Source organism: Micropterus salmoides, unplaced genomic scaffold, assembly GCF_014851395.1.
Source record: "Micropterus salmoides isolate LMB-PRFRI ecotype aquatic unplaced genomic scaffold, ASM1485139v1 Ms_hic_scaffold_20, whole genome shotgun sequence".
In the NCBI taxonomy this organism is placed as follows: domain Eukaryota; kingdom Metazoa; phylum Chordata; class Actinopteri; order Centrarchiformes; family Centrarchidae; genus Micropterus; species Micropterus salmoides.
Genome location: NW_024041151.1, coordinates 9,029,723 through 9,049,132, shown reverse-complemented (window position 1 = coordinate 9,049,132; position 19,410 = coordinate 9,029,723). Strand labels below are relative to the sequence as shown.

Genomic DNA, 19,410 nt, shown 5'->3' with positions numbered 1-19,410 from the left:
TGCTTTCACATTAATGTGTAGATGATTTAAAAATTAATTCTGCATAATGAATACTTGTTCTTTTGATAGCAGTACAATTTTTAATGCAAAACCCTTATTTGTTTTAGAGTATTTTAACAAAGTGGTGTTGATTACTTACAGGGTTCGAGTTACGTGGGAGCTCAGCTCCCATTAGGAGGGTCTGAGCTTCCATGGTAGCAGTAAAATCATGCATCTGTGGGGGTCACTAATTCATTAATCAACATTATTTTGAATCACAAATAATGTATTTTTCATTGTAATTTGTACCTACTATTAGTTTTACGTTAAAAAGATGAATTAACTTACTAACCTAATGAACTACGCTGCGTACCGCATGACAAACCGGATGGCTGCACTTCTCTACCATCAGCCACTATCGTGCGCACAGATTTGCAGGTTGAACTCAGGAACTCAGTTGTATTGTACTGGATTCTCTGTATTGATTACTGCTTATTTGTTTAGTATTATTGGCTTTTTGATGCATCCTCCAAATAGTACAGCGCTACATATGATAATATGCTTGCTATTGTGTGCCGGCGGCCAGCAGTGCGTAAAATAACACTTTAATATTATATACCTACCATAAAGGGCAGAATTGCGTCTCTCCTTGAGCAATACATAAAATATAAATAGTCTTTGATGGCACTTATGTCCTCCACTACTGATGATAGCACATATAAGAGGTAAACAGGAGACATCCAGTGTTGTTAGCTTAAGTGTTTGTTTGTTAACTTGTATCAGTAGTATACAAGCCATTTGCAAAGATCATTCAGTAATCCTTTCATATTAATGAGCACACATGGTGATTTGATTAAGACCTTTTATTACAAAATGTTACAAAACTAGGTAAAAAAAAAAAGTCTATTGGCGCATTGAGAAATAACTACAAGTACTTATAATTTAAATAGATAAATACAGATGTCCGTGTCTGCCTCAGGACAATTTGGGCTTTGACAGAGGACACAGCTGCACTGATGCAAAACAAACACAGAAACAAAGTGGCCAATGTGACCTTTGATCCCAACAGGGGGTTTGATTCAGATGTTACAGGGATGATGCAATACTGACACTGACCCTGGCACGGTTACAAAATCAAAAATTTGACAGTAATCCAACAAGAAATGTAAATGAAGCTATTGGGAAATCACAGATGATTTGTGTGACATGAACTGCGGCCGTCTCTGCAGCCATCCCCTTTCTTACAAACGCCAGCCGTCTCGGTGTGTACAACCTCTGGCAGGTTTGTGTCATCATTATTAACTTCATGGGAGATGTCTGGGAATGTTGCAGGTCATGTTCGGTGGCTAATTCTCCCGGCAAGAACCTACATGGGAGGAGAGCGGAAAGAGTTACAACACTATATTGTCCGCTTTCTTATCCAAAGTTTATAAATCAATTGCATACTTTATGGCAGTGATTGTAAAATTGAATAAAATCTGTTATACACCATGAGACCATGCTTTGATTTCATTTTACCCACTGGAATCCTAATTGAGGGGAATTCACAATTTAAAGATTGTTGGCCTAAAATTTACATAGTTGAAGATTCATGATCGGAAGTCCCATAATGTAATAATTGACCATAATGTAATAAAACCAAATGTGATAAAGCTCAGAACATAATAAAAATCTCCAACGCTGAGTTTCTCAAGGTCAGGATTCCATGTGGGAACGCCTCATATGCAACTAGATATTCCAAGACAGTGTCAAGACAAACATAAGCCATACTGAAATTGACATGATAACTATTCTTTTTTAAAAAGCAGACAGTAAATCTTAAATTAATAGATTTGCCCTTAAATTTAAAATTTAAAATCAAGGTTTATGAAGGTATAACTGCATTAATTAATGTGCTTTAAAATTAAAAAACCTGATTTTATAGACAAGAATAGATATAATAAAAACAAGCTTGGTTTGATTGACATCTTTACTGTTCTTTACACTAAACATTATGGCTGGGCGATATGGGCAAAAATGTTATCACGATAAAAACATTTCCTATCAGTTGATGATGATAAATGTCAAATCATTATTTCTTTCAAGTTTAATGGCTGATTTTTGCCCCTGAATGAAAACTGAAGGCCAGATGATTAATTGTGTGGTTAAACTATTCTTTATGATCAGAACGTGACAAACACTTTCTGCCAAACAGTGGGTCACTTCACAAATCTGAGGTAGAACATTCAAAAAATATGATTAGTAACTCTTTTTTCAGTCCCTTTGCCTCAACAAAATAAACCTTCATAGAAAAATTAAGTGCTAATTCATTTGAGATTCTAATAATTTAAATCAAATATTTTTTGACAATTTGTTTATAATTTATACTGTTATTGAGGAAAATTATATTGTGATAATTATCATTATTGTTTTATTGCCCAGCCCAACTATACATGCCTATGTACTTATTAGTCATCATTTTCACTAGAATAAGCTGTCAGTGTTAAGCACTGGACAGTGTGTCAATCAAAGGCCATGTACAAGTGGATTAGTGACTTACGACTGACACGTCTAGTCAGTGTTAAACTTTTAAATGCTCAACTTAAATGATAAATGATTTAGCAAAGCTAGTGGTGTGGCTGTAGGGGTGGCAGTGTCGGTTGCTGGTCAGTAGACTTTTTGGTCCAGACTTGCTACTGACTTTGCTGATCCCCTGGCTTTTCATCTAGTGCCACCATGAGGTTGACTTTTGTGGTGTTGAATGAAATTGTCTGTACAAATACTGGATGGAATGCTTTGAAATTTAGTACAGACTTCATGTTCTCCTAAGGATGAATTGTAGTATTTGGGAATCCCATCATCATTTCAAACTTTTTGGTTTTTCCAATACTCATCTGTCTCTCAGCTGTACTTTGTGTTTAGTGCAAATTAGAGTATGTTATCGCTGCAGTGTTTAAATACTCTTAAACTCCTACTTGTGTTATCTAATCTTGTCTTAATTAGGTTAAAATTTAAGAGCAAATGTATCATTTCACTTACAGTTTGATTTACTTTGATTGTATCATTGAACTTATAATGTCATAGCCAAAAAGGTTATTGTGTTACAAGCACAAGATTTTATTAATTTATTGGATTTTTGGTAATATGAGCTGTAATACATTTCATTTTATTACATTATGGACAATTGTTACATTTGGTCTTTTACGTGGTCTCTGATCTTTTTGAAGAAGTTGAAGTTGAATCCTGTTGCTGCTTTTCTGGGACAAAACATTCTAGTTGTGTTCAACTAAATATTGGATTTTCTCTCCTCCTAAGTGCGTATGCTTTGAACTACGAACAATCAAAGGTCAGCCTGTGGTCACTCACATGTGCCGAGGCGCTCCTCCAGAAAGCCAACCTGCTCACTAAGGGAGTCGATGCGGTCTAGTTGCTGGAAGGAGTGAGACAGTAAGGTGGTTTTCTCTGACAAGCCCTCGTCCAGCGACAATGGGAAGAAGCTGCTGAAGGGGGCCAACACCAACTGCAACTTCTGCACAGAGCGAGAAGGGGAGATGTGGGGAAAGAGAAGGAAAAGGACTATTACTCACCTTGTAAACAACATATGTGACCTGCAGCAAAATTAATCATTCATTTACCCTTTCTGCTTGTTACATTAAACATAGGCAGGATTCTAATAAAACACATAAAAAATTCAAGAAAACTGTGTAGGTCTGGCATTTCAAAGCATCTTTGATTTGGGGATTAAATTACTAGGATTTTATATCATCCCATCATACAACGTTCAGAGGTGTTCCTGGTGAGCGAAGCTGGGAGGTATCAGGGTAGGTGGCTTTTATTTGTGCGCTTGTGTTGGAACATGTGTGCGTGAGTTTTTTTTCTGTGTACCTTTTCCAGGAGCTCTACTCTATTCCTCAGGCTCTGTACCTCCTCCGTCACATTCTCCACCAGGCCGAACCTTCCACCTGTAGAAACCATACAAATACAGATATATACATCAGAGGAGGGCGACTACAGCGTTTGAATTTGTGGAAACTTAAGTGAGGAGAGAAGGGTTAGGGCAACGATCAAAAGCGAGAATGATGCGTTTACTCCTCTCTCTCTGATCTAAAGTTTATTTCTGGGAAGATTCCTTCAAGCATCCTGCCCCTCACCAATCCCTCGCCTCGAGTGATTCAAGGTCAAAGAAGTGTCTCTAAACTCCAAACCAGGAAGAGGACAGCAGAGCTGCAGGGAGGCCAGGAGAATTTAGGGCACAGGGGGGAATCATGGATACGGGAATGGCCAAAAAAAGCTGATACATAAGCTGAAAGAGAGGTCACCAGAAATAGACAAGCACTCATTCATCCTTTCTCTGCCTGGAAGTGTCTGTCTGGCTCCACCCGGGGGGAATGGAACAGGCGGGACCCAGATCGGGATGCAAAATTGGGGACCCCCTGCTTTCTAGCTGTGCTTTAGCAGACAGATCAAGAGTAGCTCAATTTCTCCCAGATGTGGTCCATTACTGAGACAAGAAGTTCAGAAACAGGGTGAGGAGGAGGAGGGGGAAGAAAAGGGGGGGAGCTGGCGATGACCCCCAGCAGACAGGGTTGATGGAGTTGGAATGAGAACACAAGTGTTGGCCAAGAGAGCACAGTGAAAAAGAGAGACGGGGAGGAAAAAATGAGGAAGATGGAGATGCACAAGTTTTGTCCAACACTCCTCCACAGCAGCTTGGCAGTCAGAGCGGTGGTCTACTTTTTGAGCATTTAAACCCGTGTTTATATCTGTGATCTACATCAACATCCTTCTGACGTGTGCGTATGAACAGATAATGGAATGCAGCCTCAAGCAAAACATCTCTGCTGGCCTTGCAGTTTTGTATGCGAGAGCTGAGCGATGAAACCCTCTGCTGCTTTCAACCAAGCAGAAAGATATGTCATATTTTGGCTTTTTTTTTATCCTCCCCTTTTTTTCCTTCATGTGGTTTTTCTGTCTTTTTGCTGACTCGCCAATAAATGCAGGACTGTCAGGGGAGTGAACGGTTGGTCTCATTTTAGCTGAGGAGTTCTATTTTATGTGAATTTAGTCTTTCTTCTGTACAGAAACACTGATAGATAAGGGGGAGTTTTGAAGCAGAGCCTGAGAAATTTGGCAATCTCACATTTACATAGAGATATTTCATGTTCTGACAGAGCATGAGACAGTATCCCCTTTCAATTTGCAGTTTGGTGACTCACAAATTCCCAAAGGTGGAGAGACGTGGGAGAAATCGGGAAAAGTAAAGTCTTCTTTAAGGTTTCATGTTGCATTAAATCCCAAAACGCTGAAACGAATGGTCCTGGGGGCAATGACCACATTTGTAGACATGGAGGGGGGCTGTATTATTTAGTTGCTAAGTTACAGGAAGCACACAAAAACAATTTTCTGCTAAGAGACAACATTACAACATTTTTAAGGGAACTACTGGAGTGTGCGGATAAAAATATGTCTCTATCAGCATGGGAGCTCTATTAGAGTCAGATGTTTGCTATACTTACAGGACTCATAGGAGTCAACTGAGTCATTATCAAAGACCAACTGATCCCAGTCTCACCACACGGGGCTAGACCACAAGGCATCTGTCTGGAGTTGGCACCAGTCGCAGTGCATTATTACTCACGGTACGAGTTGAGAGTGGCATAGCGCGTACCAAAAGTAATAATGGACCGCGAGGCTGGCTATGTTCTTTTCTTCTGTGCTCCAGACACTTTGCTGCTGCAAGACACAAAATTGTACTACGTGAACGCACGCACACACCTATGCTACTCATTTACCCGCATCTGTATGACCACCCACTGTTGGCTGGCTGGTCTGAGTGGGAGAGGGAGGAGTGGCAGGGGGAGGAAGAGGAGGCAGAGGAAGGCTTTGACAGGAACGGCCATCTCCGGCGAGCCTGAAGCCGTCTCTGCACGTGCATCGATAGCTGCCAGCTGTGTTCACGCACTCCTGAGTGCACGGCCGCCGCTCGCTACACTCATCCACATCTGACAGACAAGAAGGACAAAGAAATGGGTTTATATGTGTGTTTGTTCACAGACACTTGTGAGGTTGTGCAGGTAAGTGTGTGTGTGTGTGTGTGTGTGTGTGTGTGTGTGTGTGTGTGTGTGTGTGTGTGTGTGTGTGTGTGTGTGTGTTTACCTGTTTGGCATTGGTGCCCCGTCCAGCCTAACGGACAAGCACACTGGTTGGGTCTTAAGCAGGTACCTCCATTCACACAGGGTTGTCCACACACAGCTGTAAGAGATATTTAAAAGAATAATTCAACATGTGGGGAAATAAGCTTCTTTGCTTTCTTGTCAAGAGTTAGATGAGAAAATTGATACCATTCTCAAGTCTGTATGCTAAATATGCAGCCAGGCTTAGCACAGAACCTGGTAGCAGGGGGGAAACAGCTTTAAAATCTGCCTACCAGCATCGCTAAAGCTCTGAAATTAACACATTCATTTTTAATTTTTTTCTTTACAAAGAACAATGTGGTTGTGGTTTAATGGTGAGTTATGTGAAATTAGGCCTATTCGCTTTCTTCCTAAGAGATGAGGGCATCAATACCACTCTTAAATCTAAGCGCTAAATATGAAGCTACAGCCAGGAGACAGTTAGCTTCGCCTAGCATAAAGGCTGGAAACACAGGGAGCCGCCACCTCTAAATTTCACTAATTTACACATTATATATCTCATTTGTTTAAGCTGTTTAAAAAAAGGTAAAACAGACAAGTTGTGGTTTAATGGAGGGTATGTGCTGGACTATTTCTTGACTACCTCTTTTCACTGGTTGCCTGCCTGCATGCTGGAGTTTTTATACTTTTATTAATGTTTTTTATTTTTTACTTTTAAGACAGAGCTCGGCTAGCAATTTCTCAGTTTCCAGTCTTAATGCTAAGCTAAGCATCCCCTGGCTGTATCTTCATATTTAGTGTACATGCTTGAGAGCGTTATTGATCTCCTCATCTAACTCTCTGCAAGAAAGTGAATGTGCATGTTTCCCAAAAGGAACTACTTCTTTAACATTTGAAAAATGCTTCCTCTTTCCTCAACAGATGCAGGTAATACAGAAATACGGTAAAACGGATCAACACATAAGCCCATCACGTGCCCCTCCAGGTTACCTTGGTTGCAGTTATGGGAGTGAAATCTCCGCCAGCCCGGGCAGCACTCTGGGTAGAAACGCAAAGGAGGTGCTGCTCTGCTCACCTGCCGGTATGCCACCGCATACACAGTCCTGTGGAGACAAAACACAGACACACATAGTTAGGGATTCCTGGTTTTTCATAATGCTGTCATCGCCCTCGTGTGTAGTTGAGCCGGTCCAATCTTTTCCAAGTTCTGTCAGACTGAGAGAACGTTGTTGAGCGACTGGGAATTTGGTGGAATATTGAAACCACGGACCACTGACTTCCAAGAGTGTGTCAGAGATGAGATAGGGATGGAGGGAGGGTGCAAGAGGCAGGAGAAGAGATGCAAAGTCAGATCTAAATTTCACTGCAGCCTGCTGAGACTCTGGTATGTTTGGTTTGCAAGGAGAGATACAAAGTGATCAACTGAGGCAAAAGCTACAAAGTGAAAGCGACGGGAGGAGTGTTTTCAGAAAACAAAAGGATCAAATAATTTGAATCAGCAAGGAGAATGGGATTAGAGACCTGTAATTGTCTGAGGCCTGCCCACATAATGAGCAAAAAGCATGAAAAGAAACTCCAAAAGTGAAATAGAATTTTTGGTGGTGAGGGAAGAGTTAAAACAAAAGGATTAAATGGAGGGAATGTAAGGGGGGACTCGAAAGCATTAGAGTTGGAGAGAGATTGAGAGTGTGTAAGTATGGTGGGAGATGCAGTCCAAAATAAACATGACCGTGGTCTCTGTGGGCAGGCAGTTCATTTCCCGTAGTTACACAAAGTACTCAATATTTAGATTCCACCCAAATATGTGCCACCATGACCCAGTTCTGTGTGTGTGTGTGTGTGTGTGTGTGTGTGTTGGAGAAAGTCTATTTATGACCATTTCCCTTCCTAAACATGTCAAGCATTGTTTACACCTTCATATAATAAACATCTTGTGATAGCTTAATTAGAACACTGTTTTGACACCGCTATGACCCGAGTCCTCATGGAAACGCCAGCCTGTGTGGATCAGATGGTGTTTCGCCCAACAAAAATGGAGGATGTCTAATAATGTTGTCATTTGTGTTGTTGTGTGCCGGTAAACTCACTTGTATGTGCTGCAGAGCCGGTGCCCCTGGCAAAGGGTGATGTAAGGCTTGTGCATCGGCTGGACATACGACTCTGTTGTCACGACAACGCTGTGACGGAGGTCTCGGCCACACGTCCTCCTCCTGCAAAAGGAAGAAATGAGATTGAACTTCATTGGCATGAAATAAGGACTTTGAGCTTCAAAGAGCATCTGTACAAGAAGCTGTGCTGGTTTTAGATAAGAAGTTTTAGTGCTAGTAAGTCAATTCTAGAGAGATATTTGTGGCTCCCGGCTGGTTCAGAAAGCTCCAAGAACTCCAGATTAGAGTGTCAAAGTTTCTGTTTGTCACCAAAAGTCGACGTGCAGCCTACTTGCCCCTGACTGACTCGTGGAATCACTCTAGAATATGTGTCCGAGTTGAAATTTGACCTTATAGGCTCCACTTGACCTTTGGTTTGGCTTTCAGTTTATTTTGGTCTTTGTGCAAACGATCTGAAAATGACTCCCATTATGGTTATGTGTCTTAAAGTCTAGGATATAAGGGTAGAGCTGTGGTCCTGAGAGAGTGCACTCTTAAATGTTTAAATGTCATTTAACCAATTTGTATACATTCACAGTGGGTGAGAATATCAAGTCGAACGAGGAGGTCGCTAAAACAAACAGGTCTGAATGACAGCCGAAGTGGAGATCTGTGGCTGAAGGACCAAACTGACCAAATGACAGGCCATAATAAACACAGGAAGAGTATTAAGTGAGCTGTTACCCGTGGTGAGTGAAGAACTGCGGTGTGCCCATCACATGAAGGATGAAGAGGGAGGAGGAAAGAAACAGCGTTTGGTACATTGTCTTCCACTTTCCCACGTTCCCTCACTCAGGCTCTCACACTCTTCTGTATGCCAGTTGAAGGGAATAGGAGAGCAGGATGAATGGGGAGGGGGGGTGGGGTGGTATTGGATCGTAGCCAAAGTCTTCCTCACGCCGAATGTGCACGTTATCCTCCAGCAAGATGACTCCAGCTACCTGTAAGGAGTGGAAATTTGAGATAATTATGTATTAAAAGAGCAATTTAGCACTGTTGGTCTATAAGACGGAGTGACGCAGTTCTGTCGTTACACTACAGTTCCTTTAATTAAAATGTCAACCAAACAAATAAATTATTGGCTAGTTCAGTGATTTTTTTGTTTCGTCTTGTCATGTTTTAAATCTAAAATGATCAAATGTTTAACATTCCTATTATTTTTCTCATAGACTGAGTGTGTTTCCCTGGTGAGTGATTTTCCTCCTCAAGTCCTAAAACATGTTTATGGCCAGCAGTAAAGACGCGACCTATGTATTATGTGTGCTTCAAACTGAAGGGTTAGTTTGCTCTCTCTCATTCTAGATATTGGTTTGCGTGCCAGCTCTCAAGTGAAGACAATTGCCAATCCATGTGAAGTAAATGTTCCTGACAACACAGAGAGCCTTTTAGAGAGATATAACTTGTTGCAAGGCAGATGCGTGAATGCATCCTTGGGCCTTTCAGCTGGCACGAAAGTGAAGCCGAACTGTGGACCTGACTGGTTTTAGTGGCTCTAAGTCTGAACTAACCTACTGAGTTCACTCAGCCAAATAGAGGCCATACAAGCACACAAACAGCCACATATGTAGGTCTCTAATACATTGCATGTGGTTATTGGCTTTATATACGGAGTTCTTGCCGACTTTGCAGGTTGAACTCTCTCTGACCTGCACCTGCATGGACTCTGAGACTATAGCACAAAGGACAGGACAAAAGGACAAAGAACTCTCCCTTCACAGAAATGTTCACTTATCTGCTCACACCATTTTGGATTATTACATACTGCATAGGATTAAAAGAAAGATCATCTGTGTGCAAGGAAGAGTGGTAAAGGAGCTCCAGAGTGCATGACAGTCAGCTTGGATCCACTCCTGCTGCGAGGCTATCCTACAGGCACGTTTTTTATCAGATACTGAACCCTCGGGAACGGGGCATTAAAGCCAGCCAGGTGTGATCGCAAGTTACAGGACTGTAGCCTGCAGGAGAGTCTCCAGTTATCCTGGAAATGCTAAGCCTTGGTTAGAAGCTTGCGTGTCTCTCTGATCCCCTTGCTGGCTTGACGCCCGGAGACTGGACACGCACATCTTGAAGCCTGTGTTCATTCACAAATCACGGCAGCGAGGGGGCCACTTTCAATACAACGTGTGTGACAATAAAGCAGCATTACATTGGCAGTGAGGAAGGTGCTGCAAGAGCAAAACAAAAAGTCTGGATACCAGCTGGGTGTGGTATAGCAGTGTCCCTACAAATATGCCAGAAAATAGCTTTTTATTCTGGATGTTATGGAAGACTCAAATCAAATCAAAATATTAAAAATGTTTTGGGATGCATAAAGTACATTACCATTATATATTTCTACACAAGGGATGTACAAGCCAAAGGTGAAGTGGTACATAGCTTAATTATGGAAGCAAGACTTAAATATCCCCCAAATATTCTGAATGTATCTAATTTTGTTTGTGCAAAAAGCACTTTGAATACAATTCATACAAAAAGGATACAAGTAATCCAGGTGAATATCTGTGATCACATAGCTCAGAGCACGTGTTTGTATCTGCATGTCTCCTGTGCGTTAATTATTCATAATGTAATAAGTTCTGGCCTACTGACACATGAGTGAATAACATGAGCAGAAACGTTTCTCACGTTCGTCATGAGAGGGCGCTGTTTTACAGCACTGCACAGGTCTGGCGATCTCTGTTTTTAAGAGCGACCTCCTTAACTCAGAGCACCATCTCTGCTATACTCTCACATACACGCGCGCAGAGTTGCACGCTCACACATGACTCAACATAAATAAAGACATCTAAACGCATTGAAAACCACATTCCTAACACTGAACAACAAGCGCGCACGCTGGACAGCCGTTAGCTACGAGCAAATATCGAGGGTGCATGCATGGATATAAAAATAATCACAAACCGTGCAATCAGCGTTCCTAAAATGAATCCCCCCCTCCCACAAAAAAAAAACAACAACACACAGTCCCACACTGCGGTAAGTAGAGAAACTCCCGCGGAACGAAAGTTAGTCCAGTTATAATCCGCTGGTGAGTTCAAAGCCCAGTGATAAAACTCCGCTACAAGTCAGGTTTCCCCTGCAGCTCAAGACTGTCAGAGAACATGGGGGGTGATGGTAGGACGTCCTCCCACTCCTCCAGCTGGGTGTCCCGGAGCTCAGACTGCCTGTACTGGGTTACCGTGTGTGACGTCACTGTGCAGGCTATGTATACTTCATGATAAACTTCCCAAACTGGGTTTATCGGCTGGCTGGTGGGAAGAGAGACCGCCGCAGAGGTGCGGCTGGTATATTTAAAGGATAGGTTCACAAATTTTCAAGTGTGTCTTAAAAAAACATTCAAGTATGAACATTGTAACAGATGCTGGGTGCTGTCGCCTAATCATTCCTGTCCCTACTGGCCATTAAGGGATCCCTGATCATAACATGCTTCCGATGTAAGTGATTGGGGACAAAATCAGAGGCTTCAGCTGTTTGAGTTAGTCAGATCGTAGGTATCTTCCAAAGTCTTTTTAGTATGACATTTTGAAGTTTAATTTATACACTATATGGACAAAAGTACCGGGGCATCTTACTTTTACGACATCCCATTTTAAATCCACAGGCATTAATATGGAGTTGGCTGTAACAACTTATGGGAAGGCTTTCTACAAGATTTTGGAGTGTGTCTGCATTTTCCCATTCATCCAGAAGAGCATTTGTGAGGTCACTGATGTTCGACGAGAGAGGGCCTGCCTCGCAGTCTCCGTTCTAGTTCATCCCAAGGCGTCCAGTACGGTTGAGGTTAGGGCTCTGTGCGGGCTAGTCAAGTTCTTCCACACCAAATAACCATTTCTTTATGGAGCTGGCTTTATGCACGGGGGGCATTGTCATATTATAAACACGAACTGTTGGAAGAGCTATTGTCTAAAAATTTTTAGATTTCCCTGAAAAAAAGCCTACGATTAAAAACAGCCCCTACCAAAAGGATTAGAACAGGTGTGTACACATACTTTTGGCCATATAATGTATGTTTTGGTGGAAGGATTGTAACACAAAGCAGGGAGTTTGTACTAAAAAAGACAGCAACTTTGGAAGAAATCCTCTGGATTTGGATAACTCAGACAGCTGAAGCCTCACATTGGCTTCAGATAAACTTTTGAATATGTACCCAGAATAAGTAGACTTACTGTAGATTTTTATCCACCATCACTTTATGCGCATTACCAACGGATCTCATAAGTACAAGCAAGAGGAATGACTACAGCAAGCACAAACGGTCCCAATTTTAATATAATTTGCACGGGACAAGTGTTTTAAAACAGACTTGAAAAATTGAGAACCTATCCTTTAATTTACTGTCAAAGGAAAACTGAAGGAACCGGAGAAGCGCAGCCATACAGGAAGTTGTAAGAAAAGAAAAAGAAACTGTTGCTTAAGGTCAGGTTTTCTAGTCTTAGCCAAATCATTCAACCTAGCGTCTTATGCAAATAAAATATAACTAAATTATTTGTAAAGTAATATTTAATTCAAAAACCTTCAGAAAAAACACGTCAGTCAAACTTTAAATATATATAGTAATTAAGAGCTTTAATTAAATCTCTCCTCTAAAGCTATGTCCTAGGCAAGTAAGTTCAATATTTGACTAACCTTACATGACGAATAACTATAATATAAAGGTTATTCCTGTGTTTATGTCATGCTCTAGATTAGCCTACTGATGCAGTCTATGTTACATGGCCGTTATTTCAATTAAGAAAGTATTACGGACGTATTTTTAGAGGTATAGAAATCACTAATGGGCATGAGTTAAAAAAAAAAGTAAAATATCCCCAAAATGAAAGGCACTGCAATACAATCTCTTTCATTGTCATACATGAGTTTGACTGTAACCCCACAGCACAGTAACAATCTGACCTGTAGCTATTAATAGGCCTAGTTTGTTGTCCAGCTCTTGTCATATATAAGTTATGCATATAAAAGTTTTAGACTATGTGTAAATTTCATATTTGTTTAGCATCTTAGCTTTGTTTAGCTGTACGTCTGCATTTGTATCCTTCAGTAAATGTGTTTTTTTGTGTGAGTATATTCAGAGCTAATGAGAATCGGCCAGTTTCATTATTGGCCAATAAAGTCGATTCTGACCTTTTTCAAAAAATAAAACAGAAAATTAAATTTTAAAATACAGTTGTACAGAACGCAATTGCCTGAACATGAACACGGCCTTTGAAAATGTGTTTAAATTTTCTTCTTTTTTTTTTTTAAACTTACCCTCGCGGTATGGGGTCATCAGGTGCGTGTGCGCGCACAGGCTGAGCGGCGGCCATGGGCACGAGCCGCCGGTCCAGTGGATAAGAGGACTCTTCCATGGTGCCAGTTTCTTTTAAAGCTCTTGTTGGTGGTTTTCAAATAAAAACCTCGCGGTTAATTCGATGTGCTCCCCGTGAGTCGACTGCCTCCAAATGAAATGTCTTCGGGCGTTTTTCAGTTGCTTTTTATGCAGAGCTTCCTGTGGAACGCAGGAATTGGATGGACAATCCCAAACCGGAATTCCTGTGAGTGTTTGCCGCTGATAAAACCCCTCTCCTGCACAAACACTCTCCATCCTGCTCAAACCGAATCTGATTTTGAAGCATTTTTCTGTCTCCATTGTGGTGCAGACATCTTGAAGGGGGCAAGTGCCTTCAGCCTTCTCACCTCAAGGCCTTCTGCTGCCTTTGCAGTCTGATGGAAAACACAGGAATCATCACTACTGGACGGTTATTTGTATTTACCGAACCTCACACCTAGCTTAACTGTTATTTCAAATATTTCAGCTGAAGGCACAGTGGGAGCTCATATAGGCCGGTGTTTACAGTGGTTAAGGTCACTGTGAGATCAAATCTGTCAAATTGGAGCTTGTTAAACTGCTGCAAGATTAGAACGAATTTTCTTTTTCCTCCTTCCGTTTGTGCTTCTGTTGTAGCACAGACCAGTGTGAGGAACAGGTAGCAAATGTTTAAACAAAGACTATTTAATATTAATTTTGTCCCTCTCATCCTCACTGGCAAAGAGACAGTTTGGACATGTTCAAGCTTTAAAAGATGCTTGTGTTGATCCTGACATTAGCCTGTAACATATTATATTTATTTATTTCATAATGTGGTTAGAATAATTCTCAAAAAACATGGTAATCCAATCAATTTTAAAATTCTGAAAACATTCTTACAACAAGGTCCATTCATTATTGTTCTGGAGGCTTCAAAGAGAACAGAACAGCTGCTAAATGCACCTTGTGGTCAGATGTGCAACTGTTTCCAAATTCACAAATTAACTTTAAACCTCAAATTTTAAACGTATTTCCTTCACTGAAATTTCTTGGCCCACAACATAGCAGAATTTGAACATTTTAGCGATTCAGTAGTAAAAGAACAAACTCCTGCACGCTGTGTTGACTCACTTTATTCACATTTCGGTCCTTAGACCCTCACAGTGTGCAGGATTTTTCTAGTTTATCATCCAATGCGCCTGTCCATAAGACTTTCTGGAGTGCAAGAACTTGGTAGTAACTGAGTCAGTAGTACAAATTAATTTGAATTACCTCTTATGAAACCTGTTTTTTCGTATTTACTGGTATCATAAGATATCTGGAGTTTGTTGGATGGGGTCGTACCTGGGTTCAGATGGGGCATTAATGTGAGCCTAAATAGCTTTCTGTAGCGGTAGCTGTCATGTTAAAGACGGACTGGCTGCTCCTCCTCTGCCTTTAAGCTGAGCTTGACTGAGATCAGTCTGACAACGAGGACTCATTTGTCATTTTAAGTATGTGCAGAACCAGACCACATACGCAGACAGTTAAATGTTCATGCACACATGCACAAACACGTTTTCTGTGTGTGTGTGTTTGGTTGAGTGACTGGGCTTCAGGGGGCATGAACCAGAACTTCATTCAAATGGAACAGAGCATAAATGTATGATGAAAAATTACTTGATATATTGTCATATTTTTTTCCATGTTCAAGTTTCTTTCTCTTCTTGTTCTGCAATTATACTGCTGATGAATACTTAGTGTTTGGTGTTCTGTCAGTCTTTATTTAAGCGCTTACACTGACTTAATGTATGATCTGACCCTCCCTGCATACAAATAACTATTTTCTGTGCGATAACAAAGAGTCTACGTGCTGAGGCACCATGGGAACACTTCACTTCGGGGTCGCAGGTGACCACACACACCATCAAGGCTGATCGCTCAGAGGGGGCACATTAGAATATAGAATGCAAAATCAGTGTGGGCTTGTTTGTGAATGCGCTGGTGTGTGTGTGTAAGCTTGTGTAATAGAGACTGAAGTGGGAGGGTATCTCTTTTTAAGGAACTCTTTTCATTCTTTGAAATCAAGACTTGGCCCACACAAGCAAAGTTTTGCAGTCAGTGTTCCAGATTTGTCCCAGAGAAGATGCGGGAGGGAGGGAGGGAAAAAAACTGAAGCAAAGCAGCACTTCCTCTTTGAGAGGAAACAGGAAAAGGCTGGGGGAGCAAGATTCTGGAGCCTGCTCCCTTGGAACAATAAAAATCTCACTTTGACAGGAAACGGATCTGCGTCAAAGAGGGCCTGACAGATTTTGCTAAAGGGCAGTAGCAGTGACCCTGGTTAGGGCATGAACAAGAGGGCAGATGTGCCCAACAACAACTCTAAAATACATTAAGTAAATGGAATACATTTTAATACATAGATATCAAGTCAATACTGTGTAGACAGGTGTGCAAAGCATGCATCTACATGAATGCACGGAAGATGTGTAACGTCCAACCCTTTGCAATAAATGTGAGACGGAAAGGTAGAGGACATAATACAGATTAAAGCTTTTTTGGCTTGCGTCAGTCTCTTGGTATATTTTTGTGTGAATTTGTACAATTAGTGTGTGTGTGAGGAAGCATTGCATAGCATTTACATTTGCTTTGACACAAAGTAAGTGTTATATTTGTGGTAAATGGTTAATAGCTGTGGGCTCCTTGAAAAATCTGATACAGGATCAACGTTTTTAGGATTTACACAGATGTTGACAGCACTTCTCCTAGTGACTTTGAGGTCACTGACATATCCATTGTTATGACAAATGCCCACCCAGAGGCTTGAAGCTAACACGATGTTTCCACAAAAATGGTTTTATCTTCTTTTGAAAAATGCCCAGGTATATGCCCAGTAGCTGTAGTATCATTACATTTTATATGAATTCAATTTTCAATTCAACTTTAAAACTTTTTGTTCTTTCCGTTTATCTCCCTCTTAATGTTTTAGGTTTAAGTGTCGTTTGTCAATGTTTTACGGTCAGGATTTAATCAGCACCACTAATTCAGGAACGTAAGACAGCAGGAGAAACAATGTGTTATATAACAGCAGCTTTTAGAGATTTGATACTTTAATATGGTGCAACATGCATTGCTTTCTAAAAAAGTGAAACCAGATGTAATGTTGACGTGATTGTGTTCGTGGTTGACTGTAATAAATAGGCAGAGATGGGTATGATGATATGGAGACTCTGCAGTTGTGCAACAATATTCCTACATTTCCCACACATTTCCTATATTTTATTTTATAACTGTTATGTCAACAAATGCTGAAATGCCAAACTGCCATTGTGCCAGATTTGATCAGCTCTGCTGATTCACACGTGACCCTTGAATGAGATGAGGTGCTGCATGCTGTTGCTGCTCTGTAGGATTTCCATGCTGAGCAGCCAAACAGGACATCCTGTTGTCCAAGGCCTGCCACCAATACCATCCCCAGCATCAGACAAAGCAAGAGGCGTGCGCTTATCCAAAGCCCTCCCGGAATTGAAAAGACTTTGTGCTGGTGGTCCTGGCACTTCCTGTGTTCCCCTTCAATAGCCAGAGGTGGTTTCAAAATACATAATTCAAAACTGAGACTGAGACTTCAAAACTTCAGAATTCTTAGATATCCATGACTAATTTTGTCCTATGTGCATATTTAGTATGCGAGTGCATGTTGTAACGACCTCCTCTCCTTCATACAGTATTTCCGTCCTCCTGCTGCCAGCTCTCCTTGTCGGTCTGTCATCAACAGTGTGGAGAGATTAGGGAGTTTATACACATTCCACCAAACTCCATGTCTGAGAAACACATGTGAGTCTGATTGGTTTATTTACCATAGTAATCAAATTCTCCTGCTTTGAGACTAATGTTTGGAACAGTGCTGTGTCCAATGTGGTCCACCGTCTCTCAAGATTTGTTCTTTGAGACTTCAATAGTGTTAAGTGTGGACACTCACAGTGTTGCCATGCTAATCCTGAAATATTTTTTCCAGCTTGTCCCAAAATGATTTAATGTTCTGTACCTGCACAAATATGCATTGCCTCTGAGGTGTTACAGCAAGAAACACACATGAAGAGGAATATTTCTTATATAGGCTATTATATTTCTTGTCTATGCAATTAACCATAGTGTTGCCAACTTTTATGATGGCTTGTCAGCAGCAGTATTTGGCATTTGACTGTTTTGTGTGTTGTTTCCATGGTATCCTTAGATCTTCGCTGTGGATCATTATCCAATATTTGCAGAAATAGACTAAACAGGGAAGTGAAGCTGGCATGAAAACATGATTCATTTCAAGAATCGTTAAAAAGACATGAAACACATGTGGGTTTTAGAACTCTTTCAATGTCTAATTAAATACGTTTGATATAAAAGTGCAGATTAAGTTTTTAAAAGGGATAAATTGAAGACATATTTTGTCCCAATACATGTACTCTCATAGGTATGGAGATATTTCACTAGATAATAATAAGCTTTGTCCTGTTGGTTGCTTTAGATGATACGTCAGGGGATCACCAAATTCAGTAAGATGCATCATCTGGGGAACATGAATGGCAATCCATTAAATATATGCTGAGATATTTCAGTTAAGACCAAAGAGGTAGACCAACAGATTGACATCGGCATCATCCGTAGAGCTAATAAGAATACGGCCGTCCTAGCAGAGTGAGGCAGTGCTCACAGTCACAGCTGTGTTTTGAGCTAAGTCCTAACATCCACATGCTTAAGTGCTCTCAAAAACAATGCCAACGTGTTGATGTTCAGCAGGTATAATGTTTACACTGTTTATATATCAGTTTAGCATGTTAGCATGCTAACATTTTAATTAGCACTAATAACAAAATATAGGCCTCAGTTGTTTGCTAATAAGTAAGTATTGAACAAAGTGTAACTTTATGATCACCAAAGTCTATTGGATTCATCCTTTGGGGAACATGAATTTAGCAAAATTTCATTGCAGCTACTTTAATATTTGACAATCAATCTTTCTGTTTCTCCAAGCTAATTGTAAATTAGTGTTGTGGGTTAGGAAAGTCCTGCATGTCATGTTAAAGTTCCTGTAACTTTGTAGAATTTACTATGTAATAAGGCAGAAATGCCAAGAAATATATAGGAAACTGATGAACAATTAACAACATTTCTGTCATCATGCTACAGCAACACCTGAAATTAGGGTTGACTGAAACATTTGCTTGCTTAAGAATAATTTGTTTTCAACTGAAATTAACTTGTGGGCATTAGTTCTCACAGTTACCTCCAATCCTAGTTTCTTCTGATCTTATCTCTCAGTGTGTGAACTATAGCAGAAGATGCAGGCCTCTTAACCAATATCCTAACTCCTCATAGATCGCCACATAAACTCATACGTCCTAGAAGGTCTTTGTTATTGCTTTAACTGAAAGGCTCAACATGCTTCTCTGTCTGCAGCAAATGAAGAAGCGCAAGCGGTCAATTTTATAGATTGTCGATGCATCCTAGTCTGGCGCAGCTCTGATGACAGCCACAAGTATGTTGTCCACACCGCTAAAATAGGGGGATCCTACATCAAAAGGGACTGAGTGACATCAGGGTGGAGCAGAGAGCAGGAAGGTTTCTGTTCAGCCAGGCTGCCATCTGTTCCAGAGCTGTCCTCTGGGAAAGAAGGCACCGGCCCATTAAGACCAAGACCACCCAACACAACGACAGCTCCTTCCCAAGACTAACCATCTAACTAACTTGCAATAAAACGGATATTTACAAGCACAATCACATCATATCATTTGCTTTATTTATAAAATTGTCAACAAAGTATTTGAATTAGGTATAATGATGGTCAAAGCACAGAATGATTGAACATCCTGTTGAATGACGTATTGAGTCATTAATTGTTGCATCTTGTTACATT

At 40.8% G+C, this 19,410-nt stretch overlaps 1 protein-coding gene and 1 long non-coding RNA gene across 3 annotated transcripts; one reads left to right on the top strand and one right to left on the bottom strand.

Annotated features, from left to right (window-relative positions):
* Positions 1–827: 827 nt before the first annotated feature.
* Positions 828–13,672, bottom strand: egfl7 (EGF-like-domain, multiple 7). Of its 2 annotated transcripts, none has more exons than XM_038733026.1 (9): positions 13,487–13,672; positions 8,924–9,180; positions 8,180–8,302; positions 7,083–7,195; positions 6,115–6,210; positions 5,751–5,960; positions 3,844–3,920; positions 3,325–3,487; positions 828–1,345 (listed from the first exon to the last, which is right to left on the bottom strand). In XM_038733026.1, the coding sequence occupies exons 2-9, from the start codon at positions 9,001–9,003 to the stop codon at positions 1,326–1,328; spliced, it is 882 nt and encodes a 293-aa protein (XP_038588954.1). In that variant the 5' UTR covers positions 9,004–9,180; positions 13,487–13,672; the 3' UTR covers positions 828–1,325. The 2 variants fall into 2 exon arrangements, with proteins under 2 accessions (XP_038588954.1, XP_038588955.1); XM_038733027.1 differs by lacking the exon at positions 13,487–13,672 and adding an exon at positions 11,141–11,305.
* On the top strand, positions 13,655–15,181 carry LOC119914048. The gene is made up of 2 exons (XR_005446714.1): positions 13,655–13,770; positions 13,876–15,181. It is a non-coding gene; the product is annotated as an uncharacterized LOC119914048 (long non-coding RNA).
* Positions 15,182–19,410: the final 4,229 nt, after the last annotated feature.